The sequence below is a fragment of the Pan paniscus genome, chromosome 6, assembly GCF_029289425.2.
Source record: "Pan paniscus chromosome 6, NHGRI_mPanPan1-v2.0_pri, whole genome shotgun sequence".
NCBI classification, from domain to species: Eukaryota; Metazoa; Chordata; class Mammalia; order Primates; family Hominidae; genus Pan; species Pan paniscus.
Window position 1 is genome coordinate 169,202,067 of NC_073255.2, and position 22,172 is coordinate 169,224,238.

Below are 22,172 nucleotides of genomic sequence, written 5' to 3' on the forward strand. Positions count from 1 at the left end.
CTGTTTGGGTGGGCAAGGAAGGAGCTTACCAAAAAGTGTCCCAGGAGACCCTCTGAGATGGCCCAAGACCCTCAAAGAAAGTGGCCCACCATCCTCAGCTACCTCTTCTCTAACTTTCGGGATCTTACAGCTATCCCTGTATCTCCCTAATCTCAAATCACTTCTTGTGAGAGTTTCCTGCCAATGATGTCAGTACCGCTTAGATGTAGGAGCGTATTTCTGGACACAGTTCCCTGAATAAAGCCTTGGGGTAGAAAATTAATCCTCCCCCTAGGAGTTCATAAAACTGGGGCACCGAGGGGACTGATGGCTAAAACCAAAGTCGCAGTGAGCCTGGAAGGGAAGCAGCCACTCGGGAGGGAGCCTTAAACTCGAGTGGGGACGGAGACAGTGGCCAAAGATGTTCACAGCCGTCCTTGAAAGGGATGAATTAAAGAGAAGGCATCAAGGACAGTAACTCCTTTATCAAAGCCCATGGCTGGGCCTCTCTGATCTGCCCCTGCCTCCTGACACACAAACACACACACACACACACACACACACACTCACACACACAGTCTAGACCACACCTACCCACTGAAGAGTGCTTTAATCCATGAAAACACACTGAGAAATAACTCTGGGGAAACTAGATTGGGAAGGTAAGCCTGATGTGAAAAACTGCAATCATGCATCCAAAGCCAAAAAGACACGATCTTTTGATTATCTGTGCCACTACTCCGATTAATGATTGTTGGCCATCGCCTCTAGATTGACACCTGCATTATTTTTGTCCCAGCCTGGCTTATCTCCTATCAGTCAACGCATCACCCACACTCCCACCAGCTGTACTCAAGGTGGTCAGGCACATGAGAATGCTTTGGGAAAGATTTATATCATGTGACATGTCATGTGGCACTACATTAGGGCTGCAGGACCAGCTATTGAGCAAAGGTATCACCCCTTCCAGCAATGAGCTTCAATTTTTCAATCCAAAAGAAGCAGAAACAAATGGCTAAAACCAAGTCAGAGATGATAACCTTGAGTGGCTCTGCTGTTTTGATGTTTAAATTTTCCCAGAATAAACGGTATACCATTCAGTATCACCACACGGATCACACACGTGGCGTGGCCTGGGCCCTGTTTACTCAAGCAGTTTCTTCTTCATTGAAGGAGTCCCTCCTGTTCCTTTAGGATTTGTGGATGACAGTCCTCTGAAGGAGGTCAGGTAGGTCTATGCAGATCCTTCCTCCCAGTGGCATCAGCTTAGCTACTGCACCACAGCCTTCAGGCAGGAGTGGAAGCTCCCACACCAAGCAACGTGTCCTCTCTATCTTCATTACCTCCAAGGTCTGATGTTACTCACCCTCTCCCACACCTCACACACTGGAAACCAGCATGATGCATTAGAGAGATGAAGCCTTTTAGAATCAAACAAAATAGAACAAAGGTTCAATTCTCCAGCACCTAGTAGTGTCTAACATAAAATAGGTACTGCATAAACATCAATACAAGAAATTCTGGCTCTGTCACTCACCAACAGTATAATTTTGTGCAACATCTGGAAGCCTCAACTTTCTCACCTATAAATAGGGAAAGTTGAGAGGCTTAAAGAAGATAATCTTTGTCTGTGGGTTCAGCAGAGGGCCTGGTGTGGAGAGCACGGAAGTGCCTTGAAAATTGGCATTTCTCCAGCATTTATTAACAAAACCATAAAATAATTTAATGCTATGCCAACTATATAATGCCAAACATTTATTACTTACTATGTGCCAGGCACTTTTCTGAGGGCTTACCATTCATTATCCCTTTTAATCTTCAAAATACTATGTCGTTGGTAAATATCATTATTCCCATTTTGCACGGGCACTAATTCCAAGCTTTGAGATGGCCAGGGCATGATGTGGTCAGGCAGTAGAAGTAATGATAAAACCAGTAGAGCAGGCAAGACAAGCCCTGGCTGCCCATGAGTCTCTAGCTGAACTTCATTGCTAAGTTCACCTTTAGCCCCAGCAACCAGGGATGCCAAGTACACCTTTCCCCAGAGGACTCAGTCTTGCAATGTTCTCTCCAAGGTCTGGAGAAGTCAAGAGGAAGGGAAGGAAAGGAAGAGGCTTCCAGGCCTTAGTGCCTCATGCCCTAGGATTCTATGATTGGTGCCAGGCCTCCGTAGCTCTGGATGTGCATAGGTTAGTGAAACCAGCAGAGTGGCAGCTGGAAAGGTTCGATTTTGTGTGTCTGGCCATCAGCTCCTCCTGGACCAAGGGCTGTAGATGTACACATTTTTCTGGCTTGTCTTATTTTCCACTGGAAATCCAGATCCCATCAATGCTCTAAAGCTGGGGAGTCTACTGAAGTTACTATGTTCAAACTTTAAAACAAATACACTTGAAACCCCTAGGCCTTCACTGTGAGGAAACATCTCTTGGATGGTTTGGCTACTAATTTTTGGCTTTTTAGCAGTGGCTTTAAATAATGAGGTGCCCATGGAAATGCAGGGGTGGAGGAGGAGCAATACAGTGACAACAAAAGAGAGAAATCTGGGAAAATGGGAAACTTTCATGGGAGATAAGAAATCTTACCGCCCTTATTAGGTTTTCTGTTCTATCAGGGAGGTCTCCTGGCTTTAATAAAATCTCATTTTCCCTTTAAACTCTCCCATGTGGTAGGGCCTTGTATTTAATAGGGATATATAAGAGAGGATTCCAACCTGAGGCTCAGGTGGCCGGGGGCTCCCCACCCTCCAGTCCAGCAGCTGGGATTGATTGCAGAGCTGCCAGTCCAGCAACACACAAGTTGCTGCACATCAGAGAGTAATCATGAGCCATTTGATGCTGACCTGCGCCAAGTGAAGATGGCAGCTTGGCTCCCGTTCATTCCCATTTGGACAGAGAAGCTCATCCTGGTCTTTATTAAAAGTGGACCAAAGGAGTAAGTGATGAGTCACAATATGTGATTGATTAGGGGCATCTGCATTTGAAAGCCTCCGTGGCCTTCATCCATGCCTAACTCCTTAAGGTTCCCATTAGCACTGGGAGATTGTGTTCATTAGGAGCCGCTGATGTTGATAAATTCATCTTTCCTGTCACATGCAATTCTATCCAGGGTCTGGCTCTCAGTTCTGAGGGGCTGATCCACCTTGCCTTAATACCACACGACAGGCTCCTTCACAAAACAAGCAGGGTGTCAAAGGCTAGCTGTTGGAAGATGCCAGGCCTACACCAGCAAAGGCTGTAGGGAAGGAAAGGGTGAGCAGCTGGTAATTAGAAGCTACTGGTGGGTATCAGAATGCATCCATCAGATGTCTGCAGAGAGGAACACACCCAGAGTATCTGTGGGTCCCAGGCGCTGGTGTAGGTTCTGGGCTATTCTTTCACGATTGCCAAAGAGTCACCACTTGTTGAACCCTCGAATGCTAACCACAGTTTCTAGCTCTGCCAAACTCCTGTTTTGCCAGCTTTGCCCCCAAGAAAACAGAAAAGTCATGACTGGCAAAATGAATCAGTGTGAGGCACTTGCACCAACAGAGAGCATATAATTTTTATCTAGCAATTTCACTATCAACTCCAACAAATTCACTCTTAAAGCCAGAAAAGCATTCAAGCTTTCTGCAGGGAAAATGTATGTGAGGGGTAAGCCACCCAGAGTCAGTTACAGCTACCCTGTCTGCTGTGAGACAAGCTCTCTGTGTGTTCTTTTCAAGGTGTCAGAGAGGTCTGATGGACAATGTGCACAAGTCTGTGTGTGAGAAGACCAAGAAAGGCGAGGCTGTCCCCGCCCTCTGCATTCTCATCCTGGATAACCCAAGCTCATGTTAGTAAGTAAGGCCTCTGAGGCTGATGTCCCCATTTCATCTATGTGCCTTTTTCCAAGACAGACACTTTAGCTGAGATTTTGAGTCCTACTAGTAGAGGCTTGGGCAAGGCCAGAGTAGGAAAGAAACCTGGTGGGGCAGAGACTGGTCGGGCTTTCCAGGCCCACATGGCCAGTGCTTACACATCTTCCATGTCATCTTGGTCCTTCCCCTTAACTCCATCCCGCCACCCCCCCTAGCCCTCAAAACAATTTGGGACAACATCATTAAATTCACACAAACTTCTTCCTTAGGATCCAGAAACCCGGTTGTCCCCCAAGAGGTAGAAAAGGCTCAAGAATAATGCCACATGGACTTGGCTCCCCAGCCCCAGTTCCACTCATCAAAAGCAAATACCACGTGCATGTTCTGTGTGTGGCACTGGAGACCCAAAGACAAACTGTTGATGTTCCTGCCCTAAAGGGTCTCATGCAGAACTCAGTAACAAAGACAGGCAGTTGATTAAATAACCACAGCACAGTGTGATCCATGCCAACATGGACATGCTAGAGGGCCCAGTAGCAGTCCAGGAAAGGGAGTGATTCTGTCTACTTGGGGAAGAGGAGGACAGGAAGGACAGATCAAAAAAGGCTTACTGAAACAGGTGACATCTGATCTGAGAAAGAGCTCCTAGAGCAGTCAAAATGGTGGGGAAGACACTGTAGGCAGAGCTACATGTGTTCAGTCAGCAGGGTGGGAAACAGCATGGCATGTGGGGGAACAAAGCACAAGTGGGGACTGCCAGCATGAAGAACTAAGTGAGGGAGAGCTTATGTGGAATTTAGAAAGGAAAAAGGCAAATAGGAGCCAAGGAGAGCAAGAAGCAATATTTCCTTCCACTCCAGCCAGTCCCTTATGTGAACAGAAAAGAGCAGACAGTAGAGTTTGAGCCCCAACGCCACTGGCATGACCTTAGACCAATGCCTTCATTTCAGGGGTCTCAGCTTCCCCATCTGCAAATTTGGAACAGCCCCACCTGTAGCATCTGCCCCATGGTGTTGTTGTGAGAATCAAATTTTGATAAGGTTCTTGAAGTGTTGCTACTCTGAAGACTGTGGAGAGCTTTGGCGATGTGAAAAGGTCTCATCAATCATCACCAGGGATCCCAGCACTGGCCAAGGGACTGTACCAACTTTGCCGAAAGTCCTTGGAGTTCACATGCTAAGGGGAAAGCCTCTATTGCTCCGCAAGGCAAAGGACCCCCAGCCGAGGATACAGGGAAGGGAAGAAGAAATCCATGTCTCTGCTGCTGCTCCATGGAGGAGCAGGATGCTGGGGTTCCTGTGCCCACTGCATCCCAATTAAATATCTGTTTCTCCTCATTTACACTTGGCTCAGCTCTCCAAATATCTTCCTTTAAAGGATTGTTTTTTAAAGGCCCTTCAGACTCAGCAACTATAAACACTGATGTTAGGCAAGGCACTTTCAGCAAGAAGCAACCATAAGGAAATAAAATTGCTGCTGTTAAATGTCCACTCCCAGGAAGTGATTTGCTCAGCAATAACCATTTCTCAGGAGCCCTGATCAATCACTGTTTGGGCAGGAGAGAAGGCCTTCCCAGGCCTCCTGATTTCTCCACCCTGCAGTGGAGGCAGCGCCCACCACCTTTAATTTTATCCAGCAGGCCCTGATGGTGGCTTTGGCCTGGATTTGGAACCAGAAGAAATTGTCCCTGTGACTGTCCTAGAAAGGACACGGGGCAGCCATCACTCCTGCCTGGCCCCACCTGCACCCAGTCCTCCTTGATCCTCTCTGTCTTCCCAGGTCAACCTTCGGTGCCAGGCAGGGTTAATCCTCTCTCTGCTTTTAGCAGGAGGAGCCAAATCCCACCTATGGCAATGTTTGCTTCTGGAGAAACTTATCTTCCTGCATTGCTCTCTCTTCATCAAACATGAACGCCAGCAAAAACTCCTTTCCCAGGCTCATGAAATGTGTAAAAACAAAGTACAGAAAAAGAAATCCTACACTAGATTCCCCAGATGTTTTCTATGAGGCAATTGGATCTCTCTTTCTCTCTGCTAGAAAAGGCTATTTAGGAAAAGCCAGAGAATACGAGATGCTTATGTTATGAAATATCAGCCCAGCAGCCTTGTTTACTGGGACCCAGTTGGAAAAAACCCAGATTCCCAAATAAATAACTTCTCTCCTTTTCCTAGCAAAAATTGCTTTAAATGATTTCAATCCTAAAGATCATTTTTTCCAAGCCAAGTGACCTTTGCCTCCTTTTTATAGCCTCCCCTAGAATGGCCTGTACAGAATGTGTTTCCCTGATAAGCCCAGAGCTTTTCCAGACACAGTCTTCTACAAACTCAAACGAAAAAGAAAAAAAAAAAAGAAAACAAAACAAAACAAAACAAAAGGGAGAGCTGGAAGGATCAACTCCTCTGTTCCCCTGTGCAGGTAGGAAAACTGAGGTGCAAGATGTGACATCCTCTCCCATCTCTGTGGCACCCACACATCTGATTGGGCAGCACAGAAGATGGGGTACCACAGCCTCCCCTTCTACAACATCCCTCATGGGTCCACAGGAGCCCCCTCCCCACCTTGCTGCTTGGAGAGACCATTTGATTTCCTTGTGCCCCTCAGTGGCCACCAGCACCAACTCAGTAGATAGATTCTGCTGCCTACTTGCAAATCCCTTTGCTCTCCAGAAGATATCTGTGAGCAGGAAGGTATGGCCAGGGGTAACGAGTGAAATGCAGAGACCTGGGGCTGAGGAGAGAAAAGAGCCAGGATGGATGGCAGGGGAGAGTGCTGTTTCTCACAGCACAGCCTGGCACAAGAGAAAAGAACAGAAACACACACCCACGTTCTACTGGAGGCCGCGAGCTGAAACTGTGGTGTTGGAGAGGCAATGGATAGGGCTTTCAGGAGCAATCCTCCAACTTCTGCTGACATAGCACTGTTCCCCCAAATATTGGGAGTGAGGGTAGGAAGAGCACCCTAGAAGTTCCATCACCCACCCCACCCAACCATCACACTCTCCTGGTGAAACCATCTATGCTATTCCCCAATTATCTTGTTTCTGTGAGAAACACATATGTTATTCTCAAGAGTCATGACGGTACCTGGAAGGGAGCACTAGCTGTGGCAGCTTGGTGTTTCATGCTGCAGAGGTGATTGTTGCTCTGTGGGCCAGAGGTCTAGTGTTCTCAAGTCATGGAAATAGTGATTCTTCCCATTGAAAACTTAACATGTGCTTTAGAGAAAAGAGTAGGAGTATTTAACTCAGAGCTCCAGCTTCTCACCACCCCTGGCACATGGCTGGCACATGGTATGTCCTGGGTGATCATTTCTTGAGTCATTGGTTGATGCCAAAGTTCTCTACTAGGCAACAATCCCTAGAGATTAGAAAGGCCTAAAGCAGGCTGTGTCCTGGGTTGTCACCTCTCCCCTAGCATGTCATAGTTCTGAGGATTGTGCCCATCCCTGAGGTGTTCTTATGAGCTCCTTATTCCCTAAAAACTACCAGACATTCCAAGAAGTTTCATGGATAGCAGCCATGGCAGATGATTAACTTCCTCCTGTCATTTCACCTGGGTCTGTGATCTCTCCTGCGCAAAATGAGGTTCAAAGAAAGAGAATGAGAATGATAATGATTATTGAAAAGTCCCTCCCACCTCTGATATTCTTTGAGCTGCTAAGATTTGAAATTTCACTCAATGGTATCAGGAGGTTCTGCTAGTTGAGATTTAGTCTACTTCAAACCAGTGACAGCCAAGACAATTCTGAAATGGGCACTGGATCTTTTTTTTTTTTTTTTTTGAAATGGAGTCTCACTCTTTGTTGCCCAGGCTGGAGTGCAATGGCGCGATCTTGGCTCACTACAACCTCCGCCTCCCGGGCTCAAGCATTCTCCTGCCTCAGCCTCCTGAGTAGCTGGCATTATAGGTGCACACTACCACACCCAGCTAATTTTTGTATTTTTTATGGAGATGGGGTTTCACCATGTTGGACAAGCTGGTCTCGAACTCCTGACTTCAGGTGATCCGTCCACCTCAGCCTCCCAAAGTGCTGGGATTACAGGCATGAGCAACCGTGCTCGGCCAGATCTTTTATTTATAACAGATGCCATAACATTTCGTACAAAATTCCCCATGATCGGAGATATTCAAGTGGAGGCAGGACAAGTGGCTGGGTTGTTGTGTGTGGGCAAGGGTGGCTGTGTACTATGGGAGTGTACATTAGCATCCAAAGGGTGATTACACCAGGCAGTGTCTCATGTCCCTCCTCATGTGGGAGCCTACCACGCAAGGGAGAACCAGGACTAGGTTGATATGACCTGGCTTTTACAAAACCCCTGGAGGAGGGAAAGAAATGGAGGCAGCATGTCAAACCTTGTCTGAGAAGCATTCCTTTCTCCAAAGCATCTGAGGCTCTGCCTTACAGATCCCCATGGACCTTGCATTCCTCCATGGAAGCCTTTGTTCTCTGTATTGTGATCTATTTACAAATAGCTTCCTCCTCAGACTGTGGGCTACTTAAGAACAGGGCTGTGCTTCTACTCTTTGATTATAATGTACTCTGAGCAACCAGCATAGTGGCAAGAGCATCATCAACATCAGTCAAATGTTGAAGGAAAGAGTAAAAGAATGAAGAAATAATCTTGTTCAAGGTTGCAAACCACCAGGGAAGAGCCAATCTTAAAACCCAGGATTCCCGAATCTCACACTATAGCTCTTCATAGTCACTCTGCAAATTTCAAAAACAATGAAAGATAACATCCAAACTATTACCCTTTTTGGTGTATACACTGTCTCCAGATTTCAAGGCTTTTGCAGTAGGGACCAGTTATTTAATTCTTGTCTGGCCTTTACTAGTCAAAGGTATGTTCTTGGGCTTCATATGTTCTTGGACTTGCCACCACCGTCACCCCTCACTGCCCCTGTACCTCATAATATAACAGTGGCTTAATATAACAGAGGCAGGGCTCACCACATTTTATATTGGTGTTGGCTTATTTATGGCTTGAGAATTGCTTGAGATGCTGAAACTGGCCCCATATGGGATTCCAGGAGTAGAAGCAGCCCCTCCCCTTGGGGCTTCCGGGAACTACAGATAACTTTTTTAATGAATCGAAATACCAAAGAACTAACCCTCCCAACAGTTGTTATCCATTGCTCAACTCCCTGTAGAGAGCAGCCTGTGGAATTTGCAGCATTGTGATCGTGTGCAAAGGGCAGCACCAGGCCCTGGTGGTGATAACAAGGAGGCATATTTACCCAACACTTCTCCCCCAGGGAGACTGTTTTTCCTCCACTGCAATACTGTGGCCCTCTTGGCTCACCCTGCCTGGTCCCTGACATGGCTGTGGAAGCAGATGGGTGGAATCAGAGAACCCGCCCAGACAGAAGGACCAAGGCACCGAGGGAGAAGATAATATAATGTGGCCCTTCATCTCCTGGTGTGTTCCTAAAGTATGGATGATTGCCATTCTCAAAGAATTTCATGATCCTGATTTAAAGAAACTTGCCAACATTCCAGGAACCCAGAAAACAGACAGCAGTCCTCCACGGAGAGGCAGAAAAAGAGACAGGACGATTTAGAGTATCAGGAGCAGGGCCTCACGGGAGTGAGTTCAGATTGTGCTTGGCAAAGTCAAAACAGATGATGCTTTAGAGCAGTAGTTTCCAAACCCTATCACCCAAAGAACTTGCTAAAGCACCGATTGCTGGTCCCCAAAACAGAGCACCTGCCTCAGTAACTCTGGGTCTATGTCTATCAAATTCTCAGGTGATACTGGTCCAAGAGCCACGCCTTAGGAGGAAATGGCATTAATGCCAACTCCAGTAAATTAGGCAAGATACCAGGAAGAACTTCCCACTGCCAAGGTTAAACATGAGAATAAGATCAGGTTACTAAGGACAGTTGTGGAAATCTCCTGAGCTAGAGACTCACGTTTCTGAAACGGATCTGAACCTGTTCTGCTTAGCTACAAGGTAATTTTATCTACCATGGACTATAATCAGTTTCAATACAAGATTATGGAGTATCTCCAGGATTCCAAGCACTCTGCTGGGCACTGTTACTGGCAATAGGTAGCACTTGCAAATTGAGGACTGGTTGGTTTGGTTGTATCCTTGTGATAGATGGGGAAACTGAGGCTCAGAGATTCCTGCAAGGTCTCACAGCTGGCATGAGGCAGAGACAGGACTCAAACTCACATCTGCAATCTGATCTTGTCCCTTCTAGATATGAGGTAGGGAGCAGAGGTGCATAGAACAATATTTTCCTAAACTGTATACTTGAGACAGTGTCCTACAAGATATAAGATAAAAAAGAAGTGATTCAAAATGTCAAATGGCCAAATAAGTTTGAAGAAAACAAATGCAACTGAAGAATCTGCTAGACTTCTCAGGTATTTTAATATACTTAAGTGTGTAGTGCATCTCTAAGAGGAGGCTATGTAGTATTTATTAAATTTGACCAGATAATCTTTTATTTAAAAACATCTATTTAAATTTCAAGTGACATTCCAGTTGCAAGGAACACAGTCTGGAAACATCTGGCATGGATATTAATAAGGCAAAGAATTTACACCCCTAGCCTGTGTTCTACTTCACATACACTCACACATTTGGGATGAATGCGGAGTGAATATCTGGTGTGATTCAAATCAGATTGGAAAAGAGGACTTTCCAAGATTCTGCAGCCTTTGCCCAGGGCTGAGGCTTTAATGGAGAGCGCCAGGAGCCCTGAGCGGGGTCCAGACAAAGCCAGGTGCCACAGGGCTTGGTGGGCATCCCCTGCAGCCCACAATCCCTCCAGGGCAGGAGCCAGAGGCGTCTGGTCGTCATCTGTGCACCCCTGCAGGCTTCCTGATGTGAGAGACGATTCCCACCAGAACTGTTAGTCATTCCAGTTTCTCTCAATCAATTATTCACACTCCTGTTTGCTTGCTTTGAGAGAGAGGAGGGGGGAAAAACACAGAAAAAGCCACAGGGCATGATACAATACAAGGGAGAGGGGAGAAAAGAAAGCTAGGGACTTTTCTGGGCTGGGTATAGGGTAGACCACTAGATGTGCTTTCTAATAAGTCACCTGCATTTGTCCTCTTGGACAAAGCACACAGGCTGAGGAGGTCTCCTTCTTTCCCTGAAGCCCAGAGAAGAGGAAGCAGGAAGAGGGTTAAGAGCACAGCCAATTGCAGGAGTCAGAAAGACGCATTCCAGGCTCCAGCATGAGCCCTTCATGGTTGTTTGCCTTGCCTGCTTGGATAATATTTGACCAGCTGAGGGGTGCAGTGTAGACACAAGAATCACAGCCCCTGCTGCTGCTGCCTTCAGGCTGTCATGCAGCCTACTCAAGTCTCAGTTTCTTCCATGGTAAAATGAGGATGGCTGTTCAAGCTCGCCCAGAGGGATTCAAGTGAGATCCAAATACGAGGTCCCTGTGGCAGGGACCTCAAACCTCCACCAGCCTTTCACCCTAAGCATGCACAGTCAATTTTAGTGAAAGGATCAAGATTTTTAAATTGTCATGTGTAGTATTTTGCAAATGGCTGCTACATCATCAGCTCGTTAATAACAGAGAGTACTGGCACTGGCGTGGTCTGCAATAATTGTTATCGCTATCAAAATGATCAGCAATGATACGCTGTCCTTTGTATTCAAAGACAATGCTACTAACACAGTATAACAAGTGCTTATTTAGCATTGCACAATTATATATTGTCTGAGCTACCAATATATTTGAGAGAGTATTTGCAGTATGTGTATGTGAGTGCATATATATGTGTGGGTGTGCATGTGTATATTTATATATACATATATAAACACACACAAGTATATGCATACACAAATGTAGTTATATATTACGTTCATGAACTTTTTTGCGTGTCTATGTCTTAGTGTCTTATCCTTAAATAGGAATACAAGTTCTTATGGGCAACGATTTTCCTTTGTACTTCTTCTGTATCATCTTTAGTTCAAAGCAGGGTGCATCCTTTGTAGGAAACCCTTAATACATTCCTGTTGGCAGTCAGGTTTATCCCAGCAGTGGGGAAAGGCTCATATTGATCCCTCCATCCATGCTCCCTCTCTCTGAAGCCCACTCATGGCATGTGTTGTGAGATGGCCAAGCCACCAAGCAAACCATACAGCCCACTTGAAAAAAGACCCCCTCGAAAAAAGACCCCCTCACTGCTGAGTTAATTAGCTGGCTGGCTGCACACACCAGGATTGGACATGGATATTTCAAAGCATCTTCACCCTCAGACTTAAATGCTACCTAAAGCATTCCCTGGGATTCTATTTTTTAAAATTTATTTTTTCCAATGTAAAAGTAATAAATGCTCATTAAAGAAAATTAAGAAAAAATGTAAATAAATAGAAAACAATAAATAAACCACACCTCATCCCATTTTCCAAGCACAACTACTGTTAGCATTTTGGTGGTTGTCTTTCCAGTTTTTATTTTATTCATTGTATCATGCTTTCTAATTGTCTCATGCTTTTTCACTGAATGTTATCACACAAGAATCAGTTACAAGATTGGCCTTTATAAACTAAGTTTTCAATGACTACATAAATATACCAAATCTACCTAACCATTCTGCTATAAATGAGTGTATATATCAATTCCAATTTTTGATAGACTAAATAAATGCTGAAATGTGTATCTTGGTGATTATTACCCTTGAAACAAATTAGAATTGATTCTTTAAAAAATTGTCACCATTTCAAAGGATTTGACTATTTTCAAGTTTCTTCCTAAATATTTACACATTGTTTTGCAGGAGTGTTGGACCAGTTAGAATTCCCAACAGCCATGCTTCAATGCACACAGAGCCAGTTTCACATGGAACTCCTGGGATGTGTTTCTGAACAACTGTTTATAATGCTTTTCAACTCTTTCAAAGTCCTTGCTTTATGCATCCCTATGCAGGTGCACATGGCCTGTTACAAACCTCTGCCTCCAGAATATGGACAGTGAGACACAGAGGGGTTGCCTGCTCTCACTAAATCTCCAGCTTTGGGACTCACTTTCAGTGCAAGCACACAGATGAAGGTTCTCAAGAGCCCTCCTGATTCATTCCCTCCCACAGGCCAGGAACCTGCGGCACACCCTAAAGAGAATTACACTGTTGTGTATCCTCCAGGAACTACATGAGGTTTAGTGGGGTGGTTCTTAGCAACAGAACAAATCTACAGCACTTTCACTTGTTTTCAAGTAACCAGATTAGCACCAGTCTCTAATTTTACATCTTGCCTTCGTACACTCTTGACTACACTTTATTTCCCAGTAAGTTAGTAGAAATGATGGGAGCACATGACACCAAGTGTTTCCACTTCCTTCGCCACTCACCTCCTCCTCCCCACCGGCTCTATGGGGGAATTATGGAATTGTGCTGGATAGTGGCCATACAGGAGACACTGCTCATGCTTTGTTGTAACCATAGTCTTAAGGAAAGGAGACTGGACAACACCAATTAACTTTTTTTGGGTGCTCTCCTGAACTAGATGCCAACAGAGCTTTTGCACATATGATCAGCTCAGCAGGCACTGCTGGCTTCCTTTTCTCTTTCCCGCAGAGGCTGGGATGGTTCTGAGCACTGAGTTAATTACACGATGCTGCAGTACAGTGGGCTCCATCCTCTCTGCCCTGTGTATGCTCACACACCTTTAAACACAGATGAGCATACACACACACACACACACACACACTGGCCAGGTGACTTGGCTGCAGAAGTGGACAGATGAGCATAAGGTTATCCTACCATATATCAGGCCCAAGAGATAACTATATTCCGATGGGAGAATCAGTTAGTTTCACTGACATTTACAAGTGATAACACCACAAGAGTCAAACACGCCTACACTCCATTGTCCAAAATTACCCATGGGATGCTTGGGGCGGAGAAAAGAGACCAACTACCTAGCCAAGCTAAGCAGAGACACATTCTCCAAAGTCTTTTTTCCCTAAGGACTTGGGGTGGCAGGACATGAGCTATGATGTATGGCTGGGGTCACAGGGAGGTAGATGTGTCTCATCTGTTTCCATTTTCCAATATCCAAGGCTGACAACACACTAAATAAGCCTACACAGCTCTGAAGTTTTTCTCAGTTTGATGAACAGCTGGAGAACAGGAGTTCCAGAGTCACTGTTGCTCTGTGGGATCGGGGTCCCGTCTGTAGCTCAAGGGTAGGGCAGAGGCTGGTACCAGGCATCTGGACAAGATGAAACCTTAGCAGACTTAGACCACGGTGCACAAGATATGCCCATAAGCCTCCTTATTCCCCTCCTCCTTTCTGTTTACAGTAAATATGTATTACAGTTCTGAAATACAGTAAATATGTATTACAAAATGTATTAAGAGCCTCAATATCTATGGAGCAGAACTAACGAGGCCACAGTTGAAGTCCAAATCCTGGGTCAACCAAACAACTTTACTTTTGTTCCCTGGCCACGGATGTTACACCCGGCCCCAGGCACCTGACTCAGCAAGCTGTATGATGGCACGTGTCTTAGACAGCAAGGGGAATGATCAGGACAGGATGCCTCACCTATGTCCCTGAAAGAACAACCTCAAAGCCCCACCTTACCAAGTATCACTTTTTATCCAAAGGTGAGCATGCACGCGCATGCGCGTGCACACACACACGCGCACGCACACATGCATGCACACACACACACACACACACAGATTCTCAGTGACAAGTCCTCCTGTGGCCAACCTTGCCCCTCACTAATAATTTGCACAAATTAAAAGATAAAGCAGCTTAGGGTCATTCAATAAATCATAAGCACAAATCAAAATCTATCCACTCAATTAAATCTGAACCTAGCTGGAATCACATCGTTTTTGAACACTGAAGTGGCTAATTTCCGAAGGATGTAAGAAGATCATTCAACACATGGTTATTCAATATCAGCCCCTTTTCTCTGTGATTTTTAAACTTAATTAGCATTTAGTAAAGATGGCATGATGTTCCATAGAGCAGCGATCTTTGAGGGATTACCTCCAGCTCAGAAGGGGGGAATATAAAACCAATCAGTCCATTGATAGAGGGGCCCCGTGAGCTGCCCAGCATTGAAACAACCACCAGAGGTGGGAAATGGAAGAAAAAGAATGAGTTTGAAAGGAATCCTGCCAGCCCTGTGTCCCCAGAGTCATCCCCACCAGTCCTGGCCCACAGTGGTCCAAGAACAACAAAGACAGCCTCTGCAGGGAGAACACCGGGCTGTGTTTGCATCTCTGACCACTCCCCCAGCAGTCTGGATCCTGCCAAATGACCGCTGGTCAAACACGGGCGGGCTCCATCTGGTCTCATTCCTGTTATGACTGCACTTGGGTTCATTAACACCCAGCCCTCCCCTGTGGGCATAGAAGGCAGGAAGCCTTCTCACTGGCTTGTTTTGCAGCCCAGCTTTTTCTTTCTCAGAAGTGGGGCAGGTGGTACTACATTCGAGTAAAATCATGCTTAGGGGGGAAGGGAACAGGCTGCCCAGGCTTGGGGTGGACACCTCTGGGGCCGCATGCTCAGAGGCTCTCTGGCTGCCTCTCTCGTTAGTCAGCCTTTCCTGGCATACCCCCGGTACTTTAAACCGTCATCTGAAATACCCAGCATTCTGCCGTGGAAAGAAAACATTGAGCTCGGAAAACAGGTGGGATGAGGATATTCCAGGGACCTGGCTCGAGAGCCTCAGCAGGGATCATGTTCCCCAGGGTTGTCCCCAAAGACAGGACACTTTTGTGCACAAGCTGCAGAGCATCAGAGAATCTCGGGGACTGCAAAGCACATCACATGTCTTATAGGCCAGGGCTTCTCAAATTGTTTTGAAGGGCCATTCTGTAAAATTTCCCATCTACTGTAGATGGATACTTTTGTCAAATACTAGAAGAACAAATTACTAGAAGAATGAAACTTAAAGCTGCAAAATACAAATGCACTGAGTATGTGCTGGGATGTTGCATCAATATCAAGTTGCTGTATACATTTCTAAATGCTCACTCTCAACCTCTGTACCTATCTCAGCACAGGCCACTAACAACTTATTCACGGAGTATATTCTGAATTGCGCTGGTCTAGATCCTTGCCACTCAATGTGTGGTTCAAGGACCAAGATCATCATCATTACCTGTGAACTTGCAAGAAATGCAGAATCTCAGGCTCCACCTCAAACCTATTGAATAAGAATCTGCCTTTGCATAAAATTCCCAGGCAATTTGTATGCATGTGAAAGTTTGAGATGTGCTAGAATAGACCAGGCTTCTGAGCTAATAGATTATAAATGTTTTCTTTCCACTCAACCTTCACAATGTCTTTGAGTAAAGGAGATACTCAACGTTGAAGTGCCTTAACTAAGTTGGAGAGCAGAGGGGGATGTAAAAATTGGCAGGGTCTGCAGGCTGAAATGTTTTATGGGAGTTGAGTAACTGGCAAGAATGAAGAAGAAAAGCTGAGAAAACTGAATAGCCCATCTGTCGCCAGGTAACTCTATGGTTCAGAAGCCACCAGAGAATTACGGCACTCACTTGCCAGATCCAAAGGAAGCCCAGGAGAGTGAGCACAAAGGGTGAGAGACATTTATGAATCCAATATTGGGAAATGGGCATTGCACCAGGATGAAGCAGAGAGCCCAAGGTCAGGGTGCTGGAGGAGACAACTTGATTCTGTAATGGAGATTGTGGGCGGCCCACGCAGAGACAGCAGGATGTTTATTTAGATCTTGTCTGCTTAGCTGGTTGACTGGCTGCAAGTTTGATTATCATTCACCAGGTCTCTATGCCCTCAGCCGGAACCATGTTCCTAATCTGCTTGGCCATTAAGGGCTCTCTGAACCCTGCTCTGTCTCCAGCATAGAGCCAGAGAGGCTGGAAGCTCCCCGGGGTCTCTTTCTGCACCTCCCTCCCGCGGCATGTCTCTGCTTCTGTCTGGGACTGCAGACCCGCTTCAATCAATTTCCACCGACCAGCAGCCCAGATCTTAATTAAAACATTCAACCTGCACACAAGTGAGGAGAGTAGTCACAGCACCCTCAGTCCAGCTGAAAGGAAATCACAAGGAATATGTACAGATTCATAAGAGACTTCTATCTCAGGGTGCAGGTGGGGTACAGCCAATCCCTGGTTCCCTTTTCGGAGCACTCCCATACACCTGTCCTCCCTATTCCTGTCTCGCCTGCACTGTGACTGCCACTTCGATCCGACTTCCATAGGAGTTCTCTCCCCTTCTGCCCCAAATCACCAAAACACAGAGCTGGGGAGACCCTGGAAACTGAGGACCCCCAATGTTAAGTGTCTTGCCCAAAGTCACCTAGCCAGATTGTGTCCCTGCCTGAGAGTAACAAGAAAATGCATGACTTGTAAGTCAATCATTCATATTAGTCCCAGTCACCAGATATTCCACCACGGTGATAATTTTGTACTTATTATTGTATTGTAATAGTCTACCCTAACTAACAATTTTGGTCCAGAAAAAAAAAAGGTCTCCTTATTAATGTCTTTTCTGTGTCCTGACCATGTATTTTTAGCAATCCAACTAAGGGGTTCCAGCTGTTCAACTCTTTGAAGGATAAGTACGTATGAAGAGTTTCACCCAATTACTTCTCCCAGGGGTCCTAAGAAGCTTTGGGGCCTTAAGTTGAGACTACATTGGCTTCAAGGGTGGATAAGACAGAAACTGTCTCAACCTTTGGGTTGTAGAATTCAGGGTGGGATGAGCTCAAGCCTGGGGCTCATGCCAGTCCTCCCTTCCAATTCTACAAGATTCTAGGAAGCATTAGCCTTCATTATTCTATTCCTCAAAGCAGGGCTTCTTTCTGGCAAGTCCCATAACACGAGAGGAGCCTGAATCCCACAAGCCATGACTGGCAGCTCAGAGCAGAGGCGTGTCCTTCACACAGCTCTGGCTGGAAGAGACAACATTCTCAAAAGAAAAGGGCCCCACTGATGACCAGTGATGATGAGCTTTTTTTCATATGTTTGTTGGCTGCATAAATGTTTTCTTTTGAGAAGTATCTGTTCATATCCTTTGCCCACTTTTTGATTGGGTTGTTTGTTTTTTTTTTCTTGTAAATCTGTGTAAGTTCTTTGTAGATTCTGGATATTAGCCCTTTGTCAGATGGATAGATTGCAAATATTTTCTCCCACTCTGTAGGTTCCTGTTCACTCTGATGATAGTTTCCTTTGCTGTGCAGAAGCTCTTTGGTTTAATCAGATCCTATTTGTTGTCTATTTTGGCTTTTGTTGCCATTGCTTTTGGTGTTTTAGTCATGAAGTCTTTGCCCATGCCAATGTCCTGAATGGTATTGCCTAGGTTTTCTTCTAGGGTTTTCATGGTTTTAGGTCTTACATTTAAGTCTTGAATCCATCTTGAGTTAATTTTTGTATAAGGTGTAAGGAAGGGATCCAGTTTCAGCTTTCTACATATGGCTAGCCAGTTTTCCCAACACCATTTATTAAATGGGGAATCCTTTCCCCATTGCTTGTTTTTGTCAGGTTTGTCAAAGATCAGAGGGTTGTAGATGTGTGGAATTGTTTCTGAGGCTTCTGTTCTGTTCCATTGGTCTAGATATCTGTTTTGGTACTGGTATGATGCTGTTTTTGTTACTATAGCCTTGTAGTATAGTTTGAAGTCAGGTAGTGTGATGCCTCCAGCTTTGTTCTTTCTGCTTAGGATTGTCTTGGCTATGTGGGCTCTTTTTTGATTCCATAAGAAATTTGAAGTAGTCTTTTTTCCAATTCTGTGAAGAAAGTCAATGGCAGCCTGATCAGGATAGCATTAAATCTATAACTTACTTTGGGCAGTAAGATACCATCTCGCACCAGTTAGATTGGTGATAATTAAAAAGTCAGGACACAACAGATGCCAGAGAGGATGTGGAGAAATAGGAATGCTTTTACACTGTTGGTGGGAGGGTAAATTAGTTCAACCATTGTGAAAGACAGTGTGGAGATTCCTCAAGGTTCTAGAACTAGAAATACCATTTGACCCAGCAATCCCATCACTGGGTATATACCCAAAGTATTATAAATAATTCTACTATAAAGACACATGCATATGTATGTTTACTGTGGCACTGTCCACAATAGCAAAGACTTGGAACTAACCCAAATGCCCACCAATGATAGACTGGACAAAGAAAATGTGGCCCATACATACCATGGAATACTATGCAGCCATAAAAAAGGATGAGTTCCTATCCATTGCAGGGACATGGATGATGCTGGAAACCATCATTCTCAGCAAACTAACACAGGAACAGAAAACCAAACACTGCACGTTCTCACTCCTAAGTGGGAGTTGAACAATGAGAACACATGGACACAGGGAGGGTAACATCACACACTGGGGCCTGTCGGTGGGTCGGTGGCTAGGGAAGGGATAGCGTTAGGGGAAAACCTAATGTAGATGACCGGTTGATGAGTGCAGAAAACCACCATGGCACATGTATACCTATGTAACAAACCTGCACGTTCTGCATATATACCCCAGAACTTAAAGTATAAAAAATAAAAAATAATAACAATAAAAAAGAAAAGGCCCCCACTGAAAACACAGCCATCATTAACTTCTCTGTCTGGCAAAGCAAGCCCCAGGATGTGCCACATCATGGCCCCCGCTTCTTCTCTGCCCCATGAGTCCCAGCCCCCTTCTGCCCACCAACCACTCTCCTTCTTGTTTCCTGAGACACACCCAGCCACACCCTGCCTTTCAGCAGGCACTTGCACTCCTTGAAAGTCCCAAGGAGCTTGTACTTCCTCACATTGGTTGGGCATGAGCTGGGCTAAGGCCTTTCTATTCTCCTTTTGTGCTTCTAATGTTGAAAAATGATGTCTGTAATAAGACAGGAAATTCTTTGCTGGTGACACAAAAGCCGGTAAGCAGAGAAGGCAGTGGATGGGAAGGAACGCAGAGGGCAAACTCTAGTTATTTCTCCCCATACCACAGCTTCACAGTCTTAGGGAGTTTCCCTTTTGCCCCATCCCTTTCAAGTAAAGCAAAGGGATGATGGAATCTAGTTTGTGCTTCCCCTCAATGCCAGTTAGCATTAGTGGAAAGGAGAGTCTGTGCCCAGCCAGGAGGATGGAAGAGTACCAGCAGCTGGCAGGAGCAGGCATGTGCACGTGTGTGCATGAGTGTGTGTGTGGCCATGCTGCAAGGTGGCATCAGGTAGGTGACATGGGAAATGCAATGCCCAGCATCAGGCTCAGGGCAGGAGAACTGGGGCTAGGGGAATCCACTTCCCTTCCCTTACTCGATCTCCCCCATAGTGACTGGCAAAGCATGTTGAAGAAGAAGTAGAAACTCCTTGCATTTGTCTTCTGTTACTGGGGACAGCTTGTGCTGATATGTTCTAATTACTTCTCTGGTTCACCCATGTGAACTAATGGGCAACCTCAAGGGATAGTGCAGGATCCTGGGGCTAGCAAAAGTAAAGCACCCTTACAACCCTTTAGCCTGAGGGAGCAAAGAATGGGGATGTTTATTGGAAGCTGAAAGGAGAATCGTGTAGGGCAGATGACTTTGAGAAGTGATCTTAGGTAAAGGATGCAGCCAACCCCAGGCTACCCAGCAGGGGTGGACAGTGGGTTAGGGGGGCGGTGCTAAAAGTGGGGAACCAGTGTGAATTAATCTCCAACCTCTATCCTTTCCATCCCACCAGTCTCCTGCCGGGGTCCTCACTGTCCAGTTCATCCAGTAGTCAGAGGCCAGGGAGGCCACCGAGGCAGACTCCACAATCTTTGGAGGGCACAAGGCTCTGGAGCATGAATAAAAGATTCCTGGAATGGCTGGGCCCGGTGGCTCATGCTTGTAATCCCAGCACTTTGGGAGGCTGAGGTGGGTGGATCACCTGAGGTCAGGAGTTTAAGACCAGCCTGGCCAACACGGTGAAACCCCATCTCTACTAAAAATATGAAGCATTAGCCAGGCATGGTGGTGGGTACCTGTAATGCAAGCAACTTGGGAGGCTGAGGCAGGAGAATCACTCGACCCTAGGAGGCAGAGGTTGCAGTGAGCTGAGATCACACCACTGCACTCCAGCCTGGGCAACAAGAGTGAAAGTCGGTCTCAAAAAAAAAAAAAAGAAAAGATTCCTGGAAGAAGCACACATTAGTGTGCATGGGAATTACTCATTGATATTTCTGTCCTACTAGAACATAAGTTCCTGGAGGGCAGCATCTATGTGCCGAGGGCATCATGGGCCCTCGATAAATATTTATTACATTAACAAGAGTATATATGAAGAAATGAAGGAATGGAAGGGCATCAGGGAGGGAACAAAGCTAACTAACCTTCTTGTAGTCTGTAAATGTGTACCTGCTATCAGGAGGCCCCAGCCTGTCTTTCAGACTCACTCTCTGAAAAGTGCGGACACTGTTTCTCCCAATCTGTCCTCACAATCTTTCCAGGGCTGCCACTCCCTGAGTTTCCCAGGTCTCCTGGGTTCACAGTCATGATACTCCAAGCTGGCAGGAGGCTCACCCCTGGCAGGTGATGCTCCAGGCAGGTAGCCGAGTGCCCCAGAGGCTCTGGCAGTCGCTGTCTGGCCTCAGTGATCTTCTACAGTGAGGTGTGGTGCAGAGCTGAGCATCGCGCATTGCTGTATGCCCTGCTTCACAGTTACTGTGGCAACAGCCAGGCTTCAGCCTCGCCTAGGTTGTCCTGGGGAGGAGGGGCCGCTGTTGGAGGCTACAGCAATCCTGTGAGCCACAGCCATCCTGGTCATTGTGCAGGTCCAGGCATCTCAAACCAGGGAGTAGACACAGACACTGGAGTCCTGCTGAGCCCCAGGCTGGCCAGGAGACAAAACAGGCGTGATCATTCACAAAACCCAGGAGCCCTAGGAGATGCCACCTCCCTGTGTCCATCTGAGCACCCAGGCCCTGCAGCAGAGGACCTCCTCCGGTTGGCACGAAGGCGCTTCACAGCTTCCTCTGCAGCCACGCCTTACCCCATCCCACCCTACCCCATGCCCCAGCCAAATAAAACTATTACAGTTTTATTATACCAGTTGTCAGTTTCCTCCTCCGAATTTTCTCATGCTGTTCCTCATCCTTTTCGTTGGAAATGTTCACTTATCCTCCAAGGCCTAGCTCATGCTTACCTTCTCTATCAGCAACATTGACCCCCAACACCCCCCCCACCACCACCACTGACCCCAGCCCCACCCACCCAAGAAGACTCTCCCACTCCCCATTCTAGGCTCCTACAGAGGGTGATAAATCCCACTCCCCTGCCAGACTGTGTCTCTCATCTGATTATCAGCCCAGCACCTAAGGCAGTGAATGTGTACCTTGATCATGGTACCCTCAAGAACCCATGATCCAGAGAGGCTGTATTGGCTTTAACCTGGAAAACTAAGGAGTCAAGAGCAAACAGCCCCACATATG

At 46.1% G+C, this 22,172-nt stretch overlaps 1 protein-coding gene across 3 annotated transcripts in view; it reads right to left on the reverse strand.

Annotated features, from left to right (window-relative positions):
• PLXNA4 (plexin A4) overlaps window positions 1-22,172 on the reverse strand; it is a 452,604-nt gene that overhangs the window by 247,832 nt on the left and 182,600 nt on the right. The window contains exon 4 of one of the 3 annotated variants that reach the window (XM_057302764.2): window positions 12,418-14,001. The exons of the other annotated variants lie outside the window; for them this stretch is intronic. Within the exon in view, the coding sequence (XP_057158747.1) occupies window positions 13,894-14,001 (108 nt within the window). The 3' untranslated portion in view covers window positions 12,418-13,893. Of the gene's footprint in view, window positions 1-12,417; window positions 14,002-22,172 lie in introns of those variants that run through there. 3 annotated transcript variants of the gene reach the window in all.